Consider the following 24,263-nt stretch of genomic DNA (forward strand, 5'->3'; position numbering starts at 1 on the left):
AAGAAAATAACTTCCGAATACCAATGAAGACTTCCTTTTGGGGTTTCTATACAAATTAAGTTTTCCCATTTAATTCTGCTATCATGGTATTCTGGGAAGAAAAAGCACTTTGCATTTATCGACTCTGACAAAACTACATTGCTCTGATTAGAAAACACATAAATCCGTGTGTGTACACACACATGCATGCAAATATACACATATGTGTGTGTGTGTGTGTAACAGAAAATTTTCACTAGCCATCCATAAAAAGCTTAATTAATTACCATAAGGAGCTCTTCCAGCCAAGGGGTTTATTAATGGAGTTGGGTTACCACTTCCTTCCCTTCTGTTTCGGTCTGCTAATGCTGGAAAATCTGAAAGGTCCAATCCTGTCACATTTTCACTTCCATCTAAATAAGAAGAAACAAACTAGTTACTGCTCTACAAACATTTTAAAGAGATTATTACTAACTATAATAAAATTTGAAATGACAGTGTCTTCTTCCTAAACAATGTACAGCACTGTACCTGGTATATGTAAATGTACAATAAATATTTGTGGATTGACTTCACGTGAAAGAATTTATGAACAACTCAGCAAAGCAGTATGTATCTACTACATAATAACAATCCCAAATCCTAGAGACTTAAGATAGATAATAAGGAGTAAGGTGGTACATTATTTCCCCTGTGAAAGATGGTACTCAAGTTATATAAGTACTCAACCTATAACTTGATTAGTAAGAGGGGAGACTGTTGTGATAAAATTGCTCTTTTCACTATATTCAAAAACAGAGGTTGTATCTGGAATGCTTGGAGCTTCATTTCTAACACTGGTGAAATGTTATGACATTTGTAATGACAGTGCCTCCTGCAAATGGTCTGAATCATATTTGAGGCACAAGCAATGGGAACAGAATCCCTAAGGATATTTTTGGTCTCTTTGGCCTATTCCATATACAAATGTGTATACATGTGAGTATGTGAGTGTGTGTGTTTTGCAGTTGAGAGTGTAAGTAGGGTGCAGAACATAGGATACATGGAGAGCTCCCATGTCTGGTGAGTGAATTGTATGAGAATATGACACAAAGCCCAGAAGTTTATATTACCTATTACACAGTAGGCGCTCAATAAATTGAATAAATAAAATATCTGTTCATTCTGAATTTTAAAATATCAGTTTCTTTCCTTTAAAAACTAAAATTTAATCCAACATTTCTATTTTGCCTATTTTAATCATTACTTTGATCTCTTCTCAATGTGTTAATTATTCTAATATTCTAACAATATTATATTCTTAATTTTTGAAGAATTTATTTTCTATCTTACTGTTAGTATGCACTATAGTTTTTCTTTGATTTGTCTCATCTAGTGTATTATAACCATTTTCAATTTATTTGCCCCCTCTTTAAGTTTATTTTAATTTTTCTCTAATTTTCATAACTAGAAGGATCTCAGAAAGAAACAACTAAGATTACTCTGTTCATAGAAAACAGTTACATAGAAAACAGTTCATAGAAAACAGTTCCAAGTCAGGTGACAATTTAAAATTATGAAGGGTAAAAGATAAAATAATTCAAACCCACTGCTTTTAAAGAAACTGCAGCTTATGAATTCTGAATTCTAAACATGCATTATATAAAAAGGCAACAATACATATCAATAGCTTATCTAGTACTTTAAAAAGTAATCTCTCTTGAATTACTTGATTATGAATTCTAACTATAAACTTACAGTAAGCATTAACTTTTAAGATGGAGTTTAAATTTGGCATATATTATTTAAAAATAACTAAAAACTATTAACTCACAAATTTTTATTTTTAGGGTAAGACTTGGAAACAACTTTCCTAGTGTAAAATATACTTAGTTAAAAATGACTTAAAAAAATAAACGTAAAATTTACGTAAGTGTATAAACCATATTTCAGAATATAAGATGGCACTGTGAGACACACTGTCACTTTACGGTTCATTTATGAGGGAAAAAACCTAGCTAATTAAATTATGATATGCATCCTAATTTCAGAGATACTTAAATAACCCACTCCAGTATTCTTGCCTGGAGAATCCCATGGATGGAGGAGCCTCGTAGGCTACAGTCCATGGGGTCGCAAAGAGTCAGAAACGACTGAGCGACTTCACTTTCACTTTAAACATGAAAAAAAGTGCTTCTGAGAAACAATGGAATATGGTACTTCATATCAAAACACAAAACTTTAAATGCAAAAAACTGAAATTCTGAAGTGTCACTTGGTCAATCCAGGTTGCTACTAAACATACAATAATGTTGAAAAATTAAAAGCCGATAGCCAGAACTATCATTTCAGTGCTAATCTTCTCATGCTTCCACACACACCCCGTTTCACTGATCATTCTTTCACCTTCCACTTCCTTTACTGTATTCCTCTCTCAACAATCATACTCATTTTTGCTCCTATGACAACATCCTTCATTTGCTTTCTCAGGAAAGGGTCTGGAGGCAAGTGTGGAAGAAGATAAAACCTGAAGCAGAATAGTAACAAAGCCTCCTGTTCTCTTCTGTCTGAAGCCAGCTGATAAAAGAAACCAATAGACTGCAAAAATTTGTTACTGTCAAAATCAGAATTGGCTTTCTATGTACTTAAATTTTGAATTTTACACATAAAACCGGATTAAAAATTTATGAGTTAAATGTAAAAATTAGTATTATTAAAACTATTAGAAAAAACTGTAAGTGCTCCATATAGTTTTAAAGGTTTCTTCAACCTGGGTCTCTATAGCCAGAATGCCACAACGCTCAACCTAGTTTAGACTACAGTAAAAGGAATGAGGATAAGAAAAGCTCTTGAAGCAAAGATTCTGAGGCACAAATATAGACTAAGTTAACATTCATGCTTTCTCCAGGTGTTAAGGAAACAAATCTGAGGTTTTAACACTGCTATACCATGCCAAGTGAAAAAATATATTTAACTATCTTTTAACTACTGACTGAATTAAATCCTATTTCCTGTCAAATTCTCCCCTAAATTAAGTTCTATCATTTAAACACAAAAATTCCTTTAATTATTTTAAGACTAGTATGTTGAACTGCTTTATATTTCAAGATCTATCATATTTTTATAGGGTACTAGCTCCAGAATAAGCTTACCTGTTCCATTAAAAATGTTACTTGATAAGGAGTTATTCATTCCAAATGCCTGATTCCTGTTCATTCCAAATCCAGACATACTGGGTACATAGAAAATAATTTTAGATATACAGTAAGAACACTAACTTTCAGATGAAGAAAAACAAGTGTTTACTTTTGATCTCCTCATATAAAACAACATGTCTAAAAACAAACACTAATTTTATTTTTGAGTTGAATATTTTTATTTAAAGGTTCCCTAAAATCCTTCCATGAACAACTGAGAACCAAAACGATCAGTTAAAAAACAAAAAGCAAAGAATTTATATAAGGCTTGAGGAAAATAGATTAAGGGTATCATTCTGTGTACTTGGCGAGTCAACTTACTGAATGTACTCAAAGAAGTAACTAAACTCAAAACAGGTGATTTAGTTTAAGACTATTCTTGAATATTTGTTTTTCTTTCACTACTGGTAAAATGTGCTATTATTACTTTTCATAAAAGGTTTTCATTCATATAGTCTGTCTTTTCCCAACTAGAATGGATAGAGTTCATGTCAGACACACGTTTGCATCTCTTTGCCCTTAGTATTCAGGAGGATACAAAAGGCACTCAATAAATGTTTAGTTGACCTGAATTAAATGGTGCTTTTCTTTAACTGAATTCAGTGTTCTAAAACACATCATTCTTATCAAGTGTATCTTTTAGTTATTTTAAAAAAAAATCTCTCCATAGTACCCTTAATTCTAAATTAAGGTACTTGGTAATAAATAGTTAATCAAAGCCTCCCTTTTCTACACAAGCCTAAAGATGGGAAAACAAACAAAAAATAAGGTTGAATTTAAAGTGAGGTCAGAGTAATTAAACACATCAAAAAGAACTGTTAATGCAAGTTCTACAATGAAAGAATGCATTTTTAACATCAAACAGTCTGATAAAAAGACAGTTGTATTAGTGTTATGAGTAAGGTTAAATCAAAGATGACAGGGTTTGTTTTTTTTTTGCCTAGATTTGGAAAACTAACTATAGCCAAAGCTAAACAATATTTTCATAAAATAATGCAGCTGGTGAAACAATACTCTAGGAGAAGAGCAGAAAAGTCAACAGAAAGTTTTGTTTAATAGCATATTAGAACTGCTGACGATAGAGCTACCCTCAAACATTGAATAAGCAGTAAGAGATGAAAACATTCCATAATAATACATCTTATCAATAGTACTAAGCAGGGCTTCAGAGACCCACACTTCATTGACAATTTATAAGAAAATTTACAAGCAAAGTATTTACAACTAGAATGTGAAAAAACATGGGAAAGCAAAAATTTAAATATACATTCAATGACATACTACAAGAATGCAGAAAGATGTGTTAAAGCCCAAGAAGTATTACATGATTAGGAAACTGTCAAGAAGATGAGTCTTGAGAACCCTTTACAGAAATAACTTTGGTAAAAATTAAAAGAGCAGCCAAAATTATAAAAGAAATGCTCATATAAGTCTTAAAGTAAGAACTGGAGGTTATGGGATGAACATTAAATTGGAAATGTGCTAATAACCTATTTTTATTCAGAATTTACAAGTACTAAATAAGAGAAAGTGAATTAAATGAGTATCATGATAGCACCTACATCCTTTACCCACTATGCTGCCCATTAAAAAAAGATCAAACTAAAATATCACTTTCACAGTAAAGAAAGCCCTGTATTACAGACATAATGCTCATAGAACTTATCTGAACAGCTTTAAAATCCTAACAAAATATGTAACTTTTTCATATTGTTAACTTTTATGCATAGCAGTATAACAGTGCAAAAAAAGGAGTGAAAAGCACAAATTCTTCTTTTTGTTTTAAATCCCAGGACATGACACTATTTCAAATACTACAGATGTAGTCTTCAAAAAGTCTTTGGTCAGTAAGTCTCCAAAGAACAAAACAGAAATTCGGTCGAAAAGGAACTTAACCAAAGGATAAATGAAGCAAGGCAATAATATTTCCAGTGCTATTCATAAATATGGAGCTCTTACCACACAGGTGACCAGCCTCATTTAATAGAGGAAGGACATTTCAACAAAAATTTTGCTGGTAGGCAACCTAACAACAATCCTTTTCTAACAACAGCAACAAAAAGCAAACTGATTCTCAGAAGAGTATGTCTTTAAGTTTGGGAGTTTAAATTGCTATGTGTAACAAAAAGAGAAGCTTTGGTCAAAATATATGATGAAACATACTTATGAAACAGAAGCCAAGACTCAAGAACAGAATGTTGAATATGAAAAGGCAAATTTGAAAATACCCAGAAATAACAATTATACACAGTATCAATAAATATCTTACCTGTTCACAGTAAAAGGTTGTCGAGAAGGCTGCTGCTTTGGCATACATATTATGCTCGGCGAGCTTCTGTTGGGGCTACCTAACCCTGAACTGCTCATGCTATTTGTCCTGCTAGGAATTCCAATGCCCTGACCAACCTGGGAGTGGTTCATCATATTCCTAGGATTCATAGGCAAAATACCCCTGAAAAAGAAGTCCAGTATACTAAATAAGCTCTCTATAATCACTCATTAAAATTCTCTGTAAATAATCAGTTGACCTAACCCTAGAATTTCAGATATACGTTCAAATTGCATTGTAAATTTTTATTCATTTAATTCTTTTATCTGGTCATTTGAAAAGAAAAAAAGCTTTTTGAAAAGTCAAAGTAAACAAACCAATAAGAAAGGGCAAATTATAGAAGAATATATGGTGATAGCAAAGATGAGAGAACTATTGGTGTGACTATCACATAAAATACAAACATATTTCACATATATATTTTGAATAATTTCATTTCAAATGTATGTCATTCTATCTTAATACTAATATGCATCATTTTTGTGATCTGCTTTATTTTATTCTCACTAGAACAATGGATGTGTGGTGAGGGAGCAATAAATAGAATCATCTGAGGAGTGATTTGAAATTGCACATTCTCCTTTGAGAAACAGAGTTTGCTTTTTTGAAAAAAAGCTCCCCAGGTGGTGATTAATCCTTGATACCCATCCCAGCTGATAACCAGTATGCTAGCTGCAAGATAAAAAGCATCCTACACTACACTTATCAATTTGCAATGAAATTAAATGAGCATAGGGTATCAACTTTCTTTTCCTCAGTGAAAGGCACTGAACCAGAAAATCAAATAAATAGTTACTTTATTAAAAAATTAAAAAGCTCGCTTACTCTACAAAGATACATTTTGAGAAATATTCTGGTCCATCAATATAAATACCTGCTTGGAGATGGAGGCGTGTGAAGTGACATTGTTGGTACCCCTGTTGTTGGCGTGACGTGGCTCGGTAACTGAGTGCCTTGTGATAAGCTGCGATTTAACTGAGGGGTATTGTTGCTCATCCCCCTCATTGGAAGGCCTAGTGCACCTATTAAAAAAATTCAGAAGAAGGAAATTCATTGCCATCAGGAATGAAATTGCTATCCATCTTCTGGAGTTGGTAATATAAAACATTTAAAAATGACCTAACGTAAAATAATATGCAAATTTTAAATGGAAATATTCAATTCACTCCAAATGGACTCTAATCTGATTTTAACAAAAATGTTCGTCTGAAATTTAATATTATGAATTTTCATATTGCTTTCATTTTTCTATTTTTCCTTCTTTGCTTTCATCTATCTTCTTTTCATATTTCTATTTTACAATACACTATGTCTGCCAATAACAAATTAGATGACTTGTTTCAATAAAAACATTTTGTACAAATATGCCTTTAAGAAATTTGCAATCTTGTGTTTTTATGTTTTAAATCATAACTGAGTTACACAGACATTAATCCCCACTTTGCTGAAGTAGTTTAAATTTTTATTTGATCCTTTCTAAATGCATTTAAGAAATAGTTTATTTACTACTATTTACACATACATATTTTTCAACATTACAATTTTTATAAACACAATATGTCAGCAACTGTTAAAAACTCAACCTGATATAGCTATGAGAAAGGAATGCATAATATTTCAAAAGATTTCAAAGTACAGTGACCTTCTATTTATCTACCATTGATGGGGCCAGATGTGAGGTTAGATGTGTTCAAATATGTGTACTTTTAAAAAACTATTGAGTTTACCACTCAGAAACAAAACATTAAAATAAAAATCAACCAATTGGGATAAATCGTTTCCTGCCTTGTGTTAATATAAAATGATATCAATGATTATTTTCTGAATAATTCAGAATAATTATCATAGATATTTAATGTCCTAGATGCTTTCCTCCCCTTTTATCCCTCAAAAGTAAGGATGTTCAGCTATCACTTATGTTGTCATCACACCTGCCTGTGAATGCCAATATGCCTCCTTTCCTCTATCCTCATACTTTTTGATGCCTTCTGTTTCTAGTCTGCTGTGGAATGGCCTATCAGTCAACCACACTTATTCTGAACTGGAGATTAAGTAAAAATGGCAAGATAGAATGAAAGTTAATGAATAAGAGGATTTTAGCACAAAGCATCAGACTCCCTCCCCCTCTTTCTGGTCGAACTTTGGGTTCAAGAATTTCAAAGACCTGAATATTTTGAAACTATGACTTCCAAAAATTGGAATATATTGTATATGTTCTGAATATTTTCCTTCAAATATCTTTGCAAATTTATCTTCTGGCATAACAGTGTACCACTTTGTAATTTGGGATACCAGTGAATCCCGAAGATTTAGCTGGAATCTGTCAGCTTCAGTACTCAGCTTGTAGCCTAACTGCTTCTCAGCTGAATGAAGCCAACAAATCCAATTTAATATAACTACTACATTCTATATATACTTATATTCCATGAAGACCTGAGCTTGATTCTGTTATTCTTTAAGTCACATACATAAAGGGAACTGAACTAGATTATATGTTGGTTTAGTCATTATATGTATGTCTGGTCACTACAAGTTTTGTGACCTTGAGTATACCGCTAGCTACAGCCACTTCCTCTGAATTTAGGATAAAATAAGGAGGAACAAGAGATTAAAAACCAGCCTACACAAGATTTCTTCGGAAGTCATAAGTCTTTGCCTTTTCTCAAGCACATTAGCTTTCCTCTAAGCCCTCTAGATGCTTCTCCCATAATGAACCACCAACGTGACACTTTTCACATCACTTACTAAGCAACCATCTATTGAGGGCCTAACGTGTCAAGCACTATGTGAGCTGTTGGGGATACGGCAGTGAACAAGACAGAAAAAGCTCACATCCTTCTCCCTAAATATGCTGTCCTAAAGTCAGCTATAGCTGTAAATTTCCCACAGGAATGTGTTTCTCACAGTTACTGACCACCAAGAAACATGCAATTTTAGAACTTGAAGGGACCTTAGAGATCACCTAATCCAATGTTCACATTTTACAGATGAGGAACCTGAGCCTCTGGTAAGTTAACTGACTTCTCCAAGGTGACTCAAAGAACCAAGATTAGAATTTAGATTTCTTAGCTCCTGGTGTTCTTAATTGGAACCCTATGGGAAACCAATTAAACAGTAAATGAGCACCCTTGTGAGTACTTACTGACTTGTAACACCCTTTATCTAGTCTTTTTCTCTTGCTTTCTTTTCCTGAACATGTTTACTTCTCTTCAAACGTTTTCTAAACCAATGTATCTTATCTCTCCCCTCCATTTACTTTCTCATCTTCTCTATATCTGTCAAGTTTCTTTTTCCTCTAGATTCACTTTCCCTTCCCATTTCATTCTCTCTATACCTTCATCATTATAAATAAACATACATGTTCAAAAGAACTGCACCCTTTTGGCTCTTCAGTAGGCTCTTCTAAAGACTCAAGAGATTTGTTTACTTCAACCCTTCATATACTATGCTGTACTATGAAAATATATAACTTGAGAAATATTGTCGAGACTGCAGATTATCTGACCATTATCAAAATAACTTCTGGAGAAGGAAACAAGAATGGGAAAGATAATTTATTTAATTAATTTTAGATAGGCACACTTGAATTAACCTACAGTGAGGAGAGCAGAGGAAGACAGTATGAAATCAAAGATTAGCATTTTATTTTTTCCTTTAACATTTTGATTTCATGAAAACAGCTAATAAATTCAAATGGTCTGAGCTGCATTTTATTGAGCCAGGTGGGTAGGGGAAGAAAATCAAAAGAAAAGAGAGAGGAATGCATCAATTTCAAACTGGATCAATAACCCCTGAATACTTAATAACCGAGTTACTTTAAATTCAACTGAATTCCTTTAAAACACATAGAATTAATACCACTGACTAGAAACAGAGATTTATTTTTAGGAACAAAACACATAGGCATTAAATTTGAGTTGCTTGAATCAAACTATTAATATTACAATGGGGTAGGGTCAAGGGAGGCAAAATTTTACTTTTACTAGTAAAATTAGAAACATCACGAAACATCATCTCTGCCCATGAATCTCCAGGCAAGAATACTGGAGTGGGTAGCCATTCCCTTCTCCAGGGGATCTTCCCAACCAGGGATAGAACCTGGGTCTCCAACATTGCAGGCAGATTCTTTATGAACTGAGCCACCAGGGAAGCCCAAAATATTATACCGGAAGACATATAAGCTGAAAGGGGAATAAAATATCCAGCTCATTAAAAAAAAACTTTATCTGACATGAAATAACTACAAGTAGAAAAGCTTAAATATGTACACTGAAGCTTGTGTACTGGAAGGACAGCAGAATTAAATAAAATATATCAAGCACCTAAGAACTATGTGAAGCACTATGCTACTTCATCTCCTTATAAAGTATTATAGAGAAGGCATTTATCCCTTTTTTACAGACAAGAAATAAAAGAACGAACTCTCACCCCCTCCAAAAAAATACCAGTTAAAAAGCAGTTTAAAAGGTTATAGATTTGAAGCAAATTTTTCTTTAATCTGACAGAGATAATAAAGTATAATACTGTATTAGAAGAAATACATGAACATATTCTACTAAGTAGATTCCTGTTATTTGGCAGGGTGCTAAACAAAAAATGGATTGAATTCTTTATTGATCATTTTTCAGAAATCCAAGATATCACCTAAGAAATGTTTCCATGAACTACTTCCATTGCACAAACTGGTTAACAGCATACTCCTTAAACAGTTATGGCATGATATGTCACACTTTATTCAATATTTTGCTAAAAATTAACAACATTAATGACATAAGTAGTAAGAAAAGAGGTAACAGCAACCAAATTCTTGAATACTCATACTTAAATAGAGTCTCCTGAATCTTTAAAGAGAAGGGAGAAAACTTAATCGATTCAAGAGGTCTTCAAGTATCCCCTTTCGATTCCCAAAGCAACTGGCTTCCTTAACTTACTGTCCTGCCCGCACAAAAAGGGCAACCATCTTCTTTCCTCCTACCTGTCCCCATATCCTCTTACCTCCAATTTGTCCTGCACTTATCTAGTTAATCTTCTCTGTATACTATTTCACTATGCCATTTCCTTCATTAAAATAAAAGAATTTTAGAGATAGAAAAGTCTCCAGAGATTATCCAATTAAGTTACAGATGAAGGTCATTCAACTTAATTTATAGATGAACTAACATTAGGTATTAAGTGACTTGCCCAAGATCACAATGAAGAATAAATACACTGATTCAATTTCTTGTCTCTAATTTCAACCAATCACACTTTCTGCTTCCTATAGTAGGCGCTAACCTTTGCATCATATGGAAAACTTTAACATCTGGGTACCTGCCCAGAAACTGTAACTTAGTCTGGGTCCAGCAATTCATAGGCGGTGGGATTTTTTTAACTCTGTGGGTGTTTTTTTTTTTTTTTTTTGGCGGGGGGAGGGGGGTAAGGGTTGAGAAACACTGTTGTATAGTTAAATCCAATCTCAGTTTGCTTACTCTTTAAAGTGCTCTGTCAAGACCAAAAAACATTCTTCTAGTCTTTATTTTTCCCAGCTTTACTGAGATATAACTGACATAATACTTTTCCAGTCAACTTAATATTTTACTCATCCAATACAAACTCTAGTTTCTAGACACCACATACTCAACTTACACTCTTCTTCATAATTTCCCTAGTCTTCTTCCCAAAATATACCCCCATATTTTTACTCATATCCTTCTCCCCACCTAGAATTCTTTCCCTCCTATTGTTCTACAGAGATAAAAGACTACTTAAATCAAAAAACCAAAACCCAAACTGCTATGATCAAGGTGTTTACATGCAATATACGTACAGTGTACTTGGGTGTATATGGAAGGTGCCTCTAACTCAAGACATGAAAGCAGAATGAATTTGGTATCAGAAAATGTTTGGTAGAGAATATTGTACATTAGCTGAATAAAGAAAGAGCCCTAGTCAGGCATTTGGTAGTGGTGCTAGGAGTTGGGGTTGGGTGAGGGGAAACTCCAGCACTTTGGCCACCTCATGCAAAGAGTTGACTCACTGGAAAAGACTCTGATGCTGGGAGGGATTGGGGGCAGGAGGAGAAGGGGACGGCAGAGGATGAGATGGCTGGATGGCATCACTGACTCGATGGACGTGAGTCTCAGTGAACTCCAGGAGTTGGTGATGGACAGGGAGGCCTGGCGTGCTGCGATTCATGGGGTCGCAAAGAGTCAGACATGACTGAGTGACTGAACTGAACTGTACTGAATTGAGGGGTGATGTAAAAATGTCACAGCAGTTCAATCTGAGAAAACTGCAAGATGTGTGAAAGTGTGGACAAGAGATATATGCCTGGTGGAAGAGTGGGATTGCTTCTGAGCACTAAAGATATATGAGAGAAGCATGGATGAAGTTAACCTGGCTTCAACATCCTCAACTATGAGAAGCTGCTATGTTAGAACCCAGCCACAGTTCCCAAACAATATTTGTCTGGATCTCCACAGCAGGTGGCACTCTATCTGTGGAATAAACTGTGTCAATCTCCTACAGATACCTTACACTTCTCCTCAACCCAAATTTGCAAAACAGATTAGTGGCACATTTTCACAAAGTAATGCAGGTCTTAAACCTTAGAGATCACCCTTGATCCTTCTCTTCTGTTCATATTCCACGTCCCCAAATCATATTAGCTGTATGTCCAAAATATCCCAAATCTAACCACCTCTCAACATCTCCATCGCTAATCCAAGCCACCCTATTTTCTTGCCTGGACTGCTGCAGTAATTGCCCTTTCTTTTTTCCTTATCACTTGGCCCACTTCCACTCAGTTCATTTTCTACATAAAAAGGTGATCTTTTAAAAAGGAAACTGTATCTTAAATTCCCTCCCACTAAACTTAGAATAAAATCCAAATCCTTTATCAAACCTTCACAAGACTCTATGATGTGCTACCCATTAACCTTCCACTTTCTTTGTTCATTATACTGGCCCTCTCATTCATCTTTTAACACATGAGGTTCATTCTTACATTGTCATGAATTAAGAATGTTTGCATTCACTGTTATCTGTACCTGAAAAATCTCTTACCCAGATCTTTCCAAGGACTTCCACTTCTCAACAGTCTGGTTTGCATTCAACTATTACCTTGTCAGAGATACTCTTTGCCTACTTGAAAACTGTTAATCCCATCCACTCATCCATTAATATGGTAATTTTTATAGAACTTATTACCAGAATATTATTTGTTCACTAAATGTCTGTATACTTATTCTATGTCTTCCTTCATTAAAATAAAAGCTTCATGAAAGCAGGAACTTTGTTATTTGCCACACTCTTCAATGCTGGAATAATTCTTCACTCATGGTATAACACAATAAATAAATAACTGCTATCATAATTCCTTAGTCAGTGGACTCTTGGAGTCTGTGGATTTAACATTTATAGTTTCTACTATGTGTAAATTGCCCTCCAGGGTCATGACATTCAGTAAGTAATATATGGCACCCAGGTTTCAAAGAAACTCATGTTCGAAAAGTTAAACTTGTAAAGTACGGCAATCTTGGCTCTACTACTTACTATCTTAGGCAAGTCCCTTAACCTTTAATAGGGTTACTGAATATCTTAAAATAGGGAAATTAATTTCTGGTTCCCTGTTCATTCCAATCCAGTACACAGCTTCAGGGAGCCCAGGGGTCTTTAAACCTAGACAATGTACCTAAAATATTACACACCAGTAGAGAACATCATGTAACTTTAATACAAGATTCCATTCACCAGCTTGTGCAGTTACCACTTGATGCACAACAGTCACACAAACCCTTGGACGAAAAGTTAATTACATATTTTATACAATTATACTATACTAGAACCCATGATCTCACTAGCCCCAAGTCCAGCGTTTGCTGGGTACCGTTATGTACTACACAATCACTTCCACCCAAATCTAGAAAAATCCACCTTTAAGCAGCTCTGTATCCATTCCAGGAAACACTCCTTCCCTTGTTTAAACTCAGTGAGTCTAAGGTTTGGAGAGGGCACTCTACCTTCTGCACCTTTTCTACCTCTAATCTCTCTAATCACCAAGAACAAAAACAGACAACAGACCTTCATTTTAATGGCTCAAATTCCTACTGAACTTTGCCCATCTGAATAAAGAGTTAATAGTGGTACACAGTCCACTTGGGAGGCAAAAGAACTTTGTTGTATCAAGTCCAATGCACAATTAAAATTAGCTGCCATAAGAATAGCATCATCAATCTATTCCTACCTACTTATTCTATCTCCCCATCCTTTATTAAGGTCAGCCCCTTAAGTTTTCTCTTTCTGATTTGTACTACTGAAGCTGTGATCCTCAAGTCCTAAATGGTAGCTGGTGTTCTCTCTGACAAGGTGTATGTTCAAACTACTTTGGCCCTGCTAGGTCTATCTTAACAGAGCCCAGGAATTCAGGCTCTGCTTTATTTTACTTTACTAGATGTAGCTTCCCGGCCTGTGCAATAGAAAGAACTGTTTCCTGACTCAAGACATTTCAGTTCCAGGTAACCTATGGTTCACTTTTTTATAAGCTAATACCTACAATGTCAAATTGAAAACGCTGGTTCTTCATTGCTACAGTAATATAGCCATTTATTATTTTAAACTCCAACAGGAAATATTTGTCCTATACGACTTCTTTTTAAATTAATAAGTACCTTAAAATACTTTCCTAATGAAAATAACTTTCCACATTTATTAATCTTTGTAAAACTATCAGCACAATCATGTACACAAATTAAGAAGTCAATAAATGTTTATCATACCAATGAAATAACTATATTCCAAACCTAGTCCAGGCTCTAACTTAGCTCAATTACAATTTCACATTTGCTGGTTAAAAAAATTAGGTCAGATTTTCAAAGTCCATACAGCTGACAATGCTGTAAAATAACTGATGCTCTCCTTCATTAAATAATCTTGGCTTCTCAAATTTAACTTGTTCCTTTCCCTTATTTACTTTCTGCTGTGATAAACTGTGGGCTTGAAAAGGAAAGCAACTTAAGAACTTTGTAGTGATTCTATAGAAACAAAAGTGAAAGTGAAGTCACTCAGTCATTTCCAACTCTTTGCGACCCGGTGGACTGTAGCCCACCAGGCTCCTCAGTCCATGGGATTCTCCAGGCAAGAATACTGGAGTGGGCTGCCATTTCCTTCTCCAGATAGAAATAAAGGGCAGCTTTAAAATAACTACGTATTTCCAATGTAAGGGTTACCAGAAAAGTGAAAGTAGTTGATTTCAAACAAAAACAGTCTAAACAAAACAAAACAGCTAGCTAATAATATTCTCATAATAATGAGAATGAATATTTGCTGATAAATAAGCAACATCTTTTTTGTGTAATAAAAGGCTTAAAAAAAATGTTTTCTACTTAACTAGAGGAAAACTGTTAATACCAGTAAGTGATTAATAATTTTCCTTACTAATTCTGCATTAACAAAAATAGGGCTATGAAACAAAAAGATGGAGAGAAAAAAATAAGATGGAAATTATAATGTATTTTTCTAACAAAATATGCTATTTCCCCCTAGTGAATTTCAATATAAAATTGAAGGGTAAAGTGGTATGACAAACTACTCTGATATCTATCAAAAATTTGCCTTTTATTGGGAAAGAGTTCAAAATGAAATATCTGAGTTTTATTTGAAGTTGGTTAAATTACTTGGTCATCATATTATCTGCTTCAGTTACTCTATTATTCTATAATTTTTCATGGGAATTTATATCCCTTTTAACACTCCCCTCCCACTAAAGACATGAGAAATCAGTAGTCTCTGACATTAAGAGAGATGATATACCTTATTAATAGATAAGTTTGGAAAATTAATTTGAAAAATTGGTGAAAATTTTTAATTTAGTTTTATAAAAATTTTATGTCATAATAATAGTTAACATTTATTGAGCGCTTACTATGCGCTAGGCACTGTGCTAAGCGCTATAAAAGTTATTACAACACAAAATAAGAAATAAAATCTTGTATATGGAAAAAGCATTGAACTATGAGTCAAAAACATAGATTATATATACCCAGACTGAGCTACAGTAAAGAAGTATTTGCTAAACAAAGAGAGCATTTCACAAACTGCTAGGTATGGGCTTACATTAATAATTAGGCCAAAAAACGTAAGCAAAACAACTCACTTAACTGACCAATCAAAAATCCTTTAACTTCCTCTAATTGAAAACACAGAGGATGTCTACTTTTAATTTGTTTAGCAAATCTTCTCCAAAACTACTGCAAAGGAACATACAGATATGAAAGAGGCAGAAGTAAATTTTGATCTATCCTATATCCAAATAATTTTGAATTAGCAAGGTCTGAAATAATGAGGTTTTGCTGAGTAAAATAAGGAAAACTGAAAATTAAATATCCTTCCTTTTAAATCCTAGGATAAACCCACAAGGGCAGCATTATTTTTTGAGTTACTTTTTTCTTTAAATAAAGTATCCCATAATAAATACAAAATTCTTACTTTGTTGCCCGTATAAACTTGCCCCAAACTGAGACAGCTGACCTGATGTAGATGGTGATGCCAGCATCTAGAAACAAATTAATTATATTAGAGCATAAAGAAAGTACACAGAACATTGCATTGACACTTTACATACAACATATCATAGTATGTGAGTCAAATCCACATTTCTTCTCAATCTTCAGAAAAACATAAACATTGCATAGTGAATTCCACATTAATTAAGAGCCTATCACACTGGATGACATCCAACTATGCAAATAAAATCAATTTTTGATCACTATAAAGTGTTTTTTCTCCAAATTACTCTAAATAAAACTATGACAGCATCACTACTTTACTTAAAAAAACAAAAGCAAACTAGGTTAATAAATACATGAAGGCAGTACCTCAAGTCAGTCTCTATAAATTTAACTAAAATTACTTGATTCTTAAATAATATATTAAGCTAAGTTCTAAATTCAGTTTATTATTTTATTTATTGAAAATGAAATTATCTAAATAGAAAGTTTTGTATTTTACAATAGCTACTGATTTTTATATAGAAATAATTGATGTGTATTAAGTGGGCAGAAAAATCTAACAGACATACACACACAACCATATACATGGAGACATGGTACAACACCAAAGGACAAACCCAAAATACTTACAAAAATATTTATATGTGGTATATAATGTACACTGTATGTACATGCATGGCATTTGTACACAATGCCCTTCAATCTACTGCATTATCTCCCCCTCCCCTGAATAAAACTCTTTGAAGGCATGTTATATTCATGGAACATGTCATTTTTATTTCCTCATAGAGACTAGCACTGCATGTAGCAGTGCTATAAAAAAGCTAGATGCTTAAACTGAGTAAATGAAAATGTGTATGCATAAGTGTATGTTTGTGTATTCCATGTCTTATATTAAGCAACCATCAAAACACCTTAATTAAATAACATATGAGTCATGTCATCAAGAGGGTTATAATCTAGTGGAAGAACAGAATGAATTATATTAATACAACTAATTATGTTCCAAGGCACAGTGCGGTAAATGCTCTAAAGGAAGTATAAAGCATCACTGGAGGCAAGTTATTTCTAAAAAAGGGTCGAATACTTTGTAGAGTGTTAACATCTGATGCGGGTACAGATGAGGGGTCTTCCAGGGAAAGAATATGAAGTGAGTGTGATAAAAGCTAGTGACATGATTAGAAAACAAAATACAAGAAACAACAGTGACTGAACAATAGAGTAATTAGGGAAAGGAGATAAGGCCCACCCTATGCACACTGGGGCACGGAAGAATGGGAAATAAAGAGTATGATGGGGCCAGATGTAAATGGTCTTCTTAAATGCTATGCAAAGATGGCTACCTACTATGGCAATAAAGAGAAAAAATAATTTTTAACACTTTCTTTGGGAGCCACATTGCGTGGCATGTAGGATCCTACTTCCTCGAGCAAGGATCAAACGCAGGCTCCTTGCTCTGGAAGCCCAGAGTCTTAACTACTGGCCTACCAGAGATATCCCAGAAAAAATAATTTTAAGCCGGGAAGTGACATAATCAAACTGTGTGCTTTGGAAAGATAATTCCAAGAGCATAACTGGGTGGAAATGGTAAGATACTAAGTTAGAACAGAAGTGGGACTAAAAAGGGGTCCTACTGAAATGGTTGAGGTAAAGGGGAAAGGAGGTGGATGGAGACTCATCAGACAGGGAACTATCAGGCCACTCTGGTTTCCAGTGAAGAACTGGGTCCACATTGACCACATTAAGAAAGCCAGGAGGAGAAATACTTTAACAGTAGAGTCTAATCCAATATACATTTCCTGCTATCTTCATGCTGAAATTCTGAATTGTTTTAATTATTCTGAAATTCAGGAAAGTTTTTATACACAGTAGTTTTACTAATGACACACAGCAGACTCTTTTGGGATATAGCTAAGTTCACACTAAACACCGTATTTAAATACAGCAACACATTTTCTAAAGAAGATCAAACCTTATAAATATTCCTTCTGAAATCTGAAGGATAAACAATATAAACAATTAAACTAAAAGAATATGCATTTTATGCCTAACCAAGTTCTTTTGTTAGGTACAATTATTGTTACTATTACCCACATAACCGCAAATATTTTAAGCACATTAAAACTTCGTTTCCAACTTGCAAGAAACAGATCAAAGAAAATGTATAATGAAGCTTTAGTTGGTGACAGAAGGCCTTAATAATCACGATTTTCTGTATCTTTATAATCTATGAACAAAAGTAAAAGAGAATAGTTTCTTCAGGTTTCACATATAAGATGCTGGCCAACATGAACCCATGACTTAGAATGATAAATAATGTAAATATCCTAAAATGGACCACTGAAATTTTACTTTTCCCAGAAATGTACATGCTTACTGTGTACATAACTCCAAAGAACAGACATTTTATCTACTTTCTCACAAAGGTTATACATTCACAATTGAGTATCACTCCTCTCAGCACTGAGAGATAACACAGAGGAGGAGACACACCATTAAGGTAAAGGAAGAATGGGTCCCTGGGCCAAAAATACTTGAGTCAAAGAGCAGTACGGTGACCCAAATACCAGTGTGACACATAAAATATTATGATTTTTCTCTATGTATGAGTACATGAGGAAGGTTAGTAAATGCTGTTTTACAGAAATATGAAAGTTTAATAGTTTATAACCTTACAACCATCCAAGTAAAATAAGCATTGATCAGTTAAACATATATTCAAATGACTTCAAAATGTGTCCAAAATGCAAATATGTAATTTCTTATGAAATCAATCCTATTGATCTGTGTTAGTCGCTTGGTTGTGTCTGACTCTTTGTGATCACATGGGCTGTGGCCCACCAGGCTCCTCTGTCCATGGAATTCTCCAGGCAAGAATACTGGAGTGGGCAGCCATTCCCTTCTCCAGGGGATCTTCCCAATCCAGGGATCAAACCCAGATCTCCTTCATTGCAGGCAGGTTCCTTACTGTCTGAGACACCAGGGAAGCCCAAGTGGTATGTATTTTTAAACTCTGAAAGCATGCTTCATGAAATATATTAGTGGTAAAAATAAATTTAAAAATAAATAAAAAAAATAGATTTAACACACAATGAAGGAATATGGGGGAGAAATGGTATTTGTAAGAACAAAAAAATGTTCAAAGAAATGTACACTGGCACAGAAATAACTATAACTAGCAGACAACAGAAAATTTACATAATTTTTTTAAATGGTGAAAGTTAACTATACATAGATAAATGTCTTAGAAAAATATAGAACTTTAGATCAAGAGACATACTTTGTTGTTGTTTAGTTGCTAAGTTGAGTCCGACTCTTGTGACCTCATAGACTGAAGCCTGCCAGGCCCTCTGTCCGATTTCCCAGGCAAGAATACTGGAGTGGGTTGCCATTTCCTTCTCCAGGGGATCCTTCTGATCCAGGAATTGAACCTGTGCCTCCTGCATTAGCAGGCAGATTTTTTCCCACTGAGCAATCACTAGTACCCTAGTTTTATATTCATTTTTGCCTAAGAAGAAAAGTTTATCAAACTAATTCTAGGTAAAATGTCACACAATCAACCAGTAAGTAGGTTACTGTGTTCCCAGTCTAAAACCATCATAACAATTATATTCTTCTTCATTTCTCAGTCTACAACACACATTTCAGTCAAAAAACAACACTAAAAGCCAGGAACAACCAGAGGAAATAGTAATGTAATTCAAGTCATTTCCCTCACTCAACAAAGAGCTCCTTTATCCTTTTGCTTAATATACAGAAAGCCAAGGAAATCAACAAGTAAGAAACTGTGTTTTTTAAGTCATTTCCACTGTTACTAGCTATAATTCTGAAAATCATGAACAAGTCTAAAATTATTTTGTTTTACAAAATGTGTACTTATAATAGGCAAATCTGGCTCCTTTGCCTAATAATAAGCAAAACTGCTCCAGCAATCCATAACAGCAAAGAAGTGTTAATTATTCTGTCCCCCTCATGCTTCCCAACAGTGACCACCTCTCACAAATATGCCCTCCAATAAATGTACCTTCAGTCACAAAACCTATTTTAAGAAACATTAAAATCAATTTGGTCAAGAAATAATTTTCTCCATAACAAATGACTTCAAAATACAACAAAGTTTTATTAAATAAAAACTCCATGACCATTAAATTTTTAAGTGTTCCTTAAAAATCCATTGTACAATAAACTTAAAGGTATGGTAACAATATAATTCTGAGCACTGTCATTTTTTTCTAGGACAAAAACAGCAAAGATATATGACTCTGACTATATAATATATACAAACAGAAAAAGAAACAAAGGTAAAGAAAGTTTTAAATCTACATAGAATCTGAAAAATATTTTAAAATTAAAAACAGTATGGTTAAAAAATAAGAAACCACTGAAGTCAGAATGAAATCTAGCAAACAAGAAAGAAGAAAGAAAACAAGTCTTTCTTTCAAAAAGAAAGACTATGAGAAAATAATACATTAAAAAGACAAACAGAAGAACGGGACAAAGGAGGGTGCAGGCAGAAAAACAAAACAGTCATTAAGTCATAGGGCCTCAGTAGTTTATAAATCACAAACCAATAACAAATTATGAGTTTATCAGGCATTTCAAGCAATTTTGATTAAAACATCAAGTTTTCAAGAATAACATTTTTTAGAAGTATAATATATGCTAAAATAGTCAATGTAATACATTCCAATTGAACATTTAACACTCAAAATCTTTACTAAAAAGAGTATGGCAATGAACATCTTTATATTGTCTAAATTTTAGGTCAGAGTCAAAGCACAAATTTATAGAGAGGCATGATAAAGGCTCTTAATATGCACTGCTAAACTGTTTTCTACAAAGTTTGTATTAATTACACTCCCACAGCAAGTTACTTCAATGTTCCCTTTCAGACAATGACTACTCTTCCACTTAAAAGCAAACAAAGAAAAAAATCAAAAAACAACAAAAGACCCTCTCTACCACTATGATAGAATAAAACTGTATTTTCTGACTATGGATTTTTATGATTGTTATTAATGAATAAACATATTACAATTACTTTTGTAGATATATAAAAATTTGTTACACCTTTTAAGTGTATCATTTTAACTCCCTTTTATAAATAGAACTTTATCTTTAAAATACAGTCTGAAGATTATTTAAATGCCAATGAAATTGAGATTTTAGAACATTCCCTTCAAATGATTTGATATTTAATTCTAATTTCTTCAGAGTCTGATTTATTTACATTTAACTCTACTAGGTTACTGCTGTCATATAAAATTTTGACATATTTATACACATTCAAATTTTCTATTAAAAGTTTTAAAGGTTATTTTGAAAGATTTTTAGGTAAACAATCATATCCATCTGCAAATAATGTTAGCTTTGTTATTTTCAGTATCAACTCATTTCCTTCCCTTTCTCTAACAAAGACTCAGTAAGAGCCTACTATCTCCTACACCTTATTGTAACTTCTAAGAACACAGCAGTGAACTAGAGGCAAGGTCCTTGCCTTTGTTAAACGAATTCTACCGCAGTAGACAGGATAACAATTAATAAATATATACATCAGGTAAAGATTGGTGTTATAACTGTTAAAATGCAAGAAAGAAGTTAGAAGGTACAGCAAGAGTAGTACTGATATATACAAGACTACTTAGGAAAAGAGTGATCAGAGAGGCTTCTCTCTGAAATATTTCATGTGAGGCTTCTCACGTGAAATATTTCAGCAGGTACATGGATGGAGTGAGAAAAAAAACTATGTGAAAACTGCAAGCTCCTGTGACAGAAACAAACTCAAAGAGCTGGAGAGTCAGCCAGCATGACTCCATATGTAATGAAATACTAATTATGAATATGACAACAGTAATGGTGATAGACAGTATCCTTATTTTAGACTAGATTTTTATAAACTATCGATTATTAATTGGCCTGAGAGAAATCCTAGTTGCCATAATTGCTATAGGCTAACACAAGTATGAAAGGTAGAAGTTCAAAATGGTTGCTATTTGTCAAAATGGGAAGTAACTTACTCTAATAGGTTTTAAGAGTTACCTTTTTAAAAGTAAGGACAAATAGGCGCTACATTTTGTATGTCTTTACAGCACATATTAAAACAAGGAAAAAGGGGTTCCCACAAGTTTGTGCTTCCAAAATGCTTATGCTTAAATAAGTTATCAAATGAGTGCAACAAAGACTTAGATTAGAAAATGTGAGCAATTTTATTACATTAGATGTATTTTTAAAGAAAACCCTAAATTGCTTAGATTATATTGTCCCCAAAGAGTTGTCTATTATGTTATATGAATATTTTTTCATTTTCTGTAAGTTCCCCCCGCCAGAACTGCCCAAAGTCTCAGAGCTAATAAATGGCAGCACTAAGATTCAAAAAAGGGAAAGGGAAAAATCAAGCTCATATCTGCCTATGATTTACTTAATCTTGTGAAAACATTTAAATAATGTGTCTCCAATATTTATAAAATTACTTTTATACCTTAAAACCAGGAAACTCAGCATTCTATAAAAGGACACATACACGTACAGGCATCTCTTGAAATAAAAGATCTTGGAAAATATGAAGTAGTTCTAAAGAAATATTTAGCAATTTAATCAGCACACAATCTTACAAAGAACACTTTCCCAAATACTTCTACAATCATGCATATGATGAAGAAACAACTTTCATGCTCTACAGTTAGGGCAGATAGGAATTAGTTAGGTTTTGGGGATCTTTTTGCTTCTGAGATTTTTTTGGATAGTTAGATTAAAGAATCATTCAACTACTGGCCAGTTTTCCTTTATCATACATTACATTTAAAAATTATTTCCTCACCAGGGAGGAAAAAAAAATTACAAAAATGTCCCAGTTATTCATTATGTTAAAATTTTTTCTTTTCAAAAGCCTTAAAAGCACAAAATAATCATTATCTGCAGATGATATATGCAACTACTGAAAAAAAACAAAAAGAATTAAATGGAATGTCATAATTATTCATATCAGCATCCACATTTAATATTTACTATTTGGTCTTTAAGTTTTGCATATAGCTATTCATTCAGTCCTTAAAACCACCCATGAGTCATGTATTATAGATGAGAAAACTCAGATACACAGAGACTGAGTAAATTGCCTAAGGACACAGCTAATAAACCATGTGACTGAGATATAAATTCATAATAAAGTAGAATTTCAAGAGTCCATAGTCTCAATCAAAAAATAATAAAAGAGTTTTGTCAGGTAGCTGGTTATAAAATATATATACATAACAACTATTCCATACATCAGTAAAAAGCAATTAGAAAATGAAAATGGCTACCATAAAACCCTACTTACTAAAGGGCATAAAGAACAGAAATAAAAGAAACACACATTTCTGAAACAAGGTAAATACCAGTATAAATGTGTAACAGTCAAAAACATTTTTGTGAAGGATGTGAAAGATCTTACCTAAAGATGTGAAAATTGCCTATAAAGCTATAGCAATTCAACTATATTGCAGTTCTTCCACAGAATCAGTATGATAAACAGAACAAGAGTTTAGGAACAGGCCAAACACATCAGATCTTAGTATATATTAAGGGAGAATTCCAATTAGCCTAAATGAATAGTCTAACTCAGGGGTGGCAATTTACTGAATGCAGGCCAAATCCAGTACAGTGCTTATATTTGTAGGATGCATAAATTAAGAACGGTTTTCCATGTTTTAAGTGGTTATATAAATACCTACATATTATCCTTTATTTAGCCTCTTGGAGAAGGAACTGGCAATCCACCCCAGTATTCTTGCCTGGAGAATCCCATGGACAGAGGAGCCTGGTGGGGTGCTGTCCATGGGATCGCAGAGTCGGGACAACTGAAGTGACTTAGCATGCATGCATGCATGCATTGGAGAAGGAAACGGTAACCCACTCCAGTATTCTTGCTTGGAGAATTCCAGGGACGTAGGAGGAGTCTGGTGGGCTGCCGTCTATGGGGTTGCACAAAGTCGGACACGACTGAAGCAACTTAGCAGCAGCAGCAGCAGGCCCACAAAGCCTAAAATATTTACTATCTGGCTCTTTATGGAAAAGTCTTCTAATCTGTGATCTAAACTATAAAAAAATGTTTTGGGACAAATGAATACCAGATAGCCTTAGTGGGTATGGGCAGCAAGAAGGGTAATCCGGCACTACAAATTCATACCTCTATCCAAAATACATTTCTAATGAAGTTATATATGAAGAATTAAGCATAAAAGTGCTAGAAGAAAGTAGTTGGGAAAAGTCTTCCAGAGGTATGACCTCAAATACAGAAATCATTAAAACCAT

General features: G+C 33.8%; 1 protein-coding gene across 21 annotated transcripts in view; it reads right to left on the reverse strand.

Annotated features, from left to right (window-relative positions):
- CNOT2 (CCR4-NOT transcription complex subunit 2) overlaps positions 1-24,263 on the reverse strand; it is a 131,923-nt gene that overhangs the window by 15,115 nt on the left and 92,545 nt on the right. For 8 of the 21 annotated variants that reach the window (XM_086399975.1, XM_086399974.1, XM_086399976.1 and 5 more), the window contains 5 exons: positions 15,949-16,015; positions 6,359-6,506; positions 5,425-5,607; positions 3,111-3,190; positions 267-392 (listed from right to left, as the gene is read on the reverse strand). In XM_086399975.1, coding sequence (XP_086256101.1) covers positions 267-392; positions 3,111-3,190; positions 5,425-5,607; positions 6,359-6,506; positions 15,949-16,015 — 604 coding nt within the window. The remainder of the gene's footprint in view (positions 1-266; positions 393-3,110; positions 3,191-5,424; positions 5,608-6,358; positions 6,507-15,948; positions 16,016-24,263) is intronic. The other 13 variants (XM_086399987.1, XM_086399986.1, XM_086399988.1 and 10 more) reach the window with 3 other exon arrangements.

This window comes from Bos grunniens, chromosome 5 (assembly GCF_055505025.1).
Source record: "Bos grunniens cultivar Pamir isolate PY7600 chromosome 5, Bosgru_T2T1.0, whole genome shotgun sequence".
Lineage (NCBI taxonomy): Eukaryota > Metazoa > Chordata > Mammalia > Artiodactyla > Bovidae > Bos > Bos grunniens.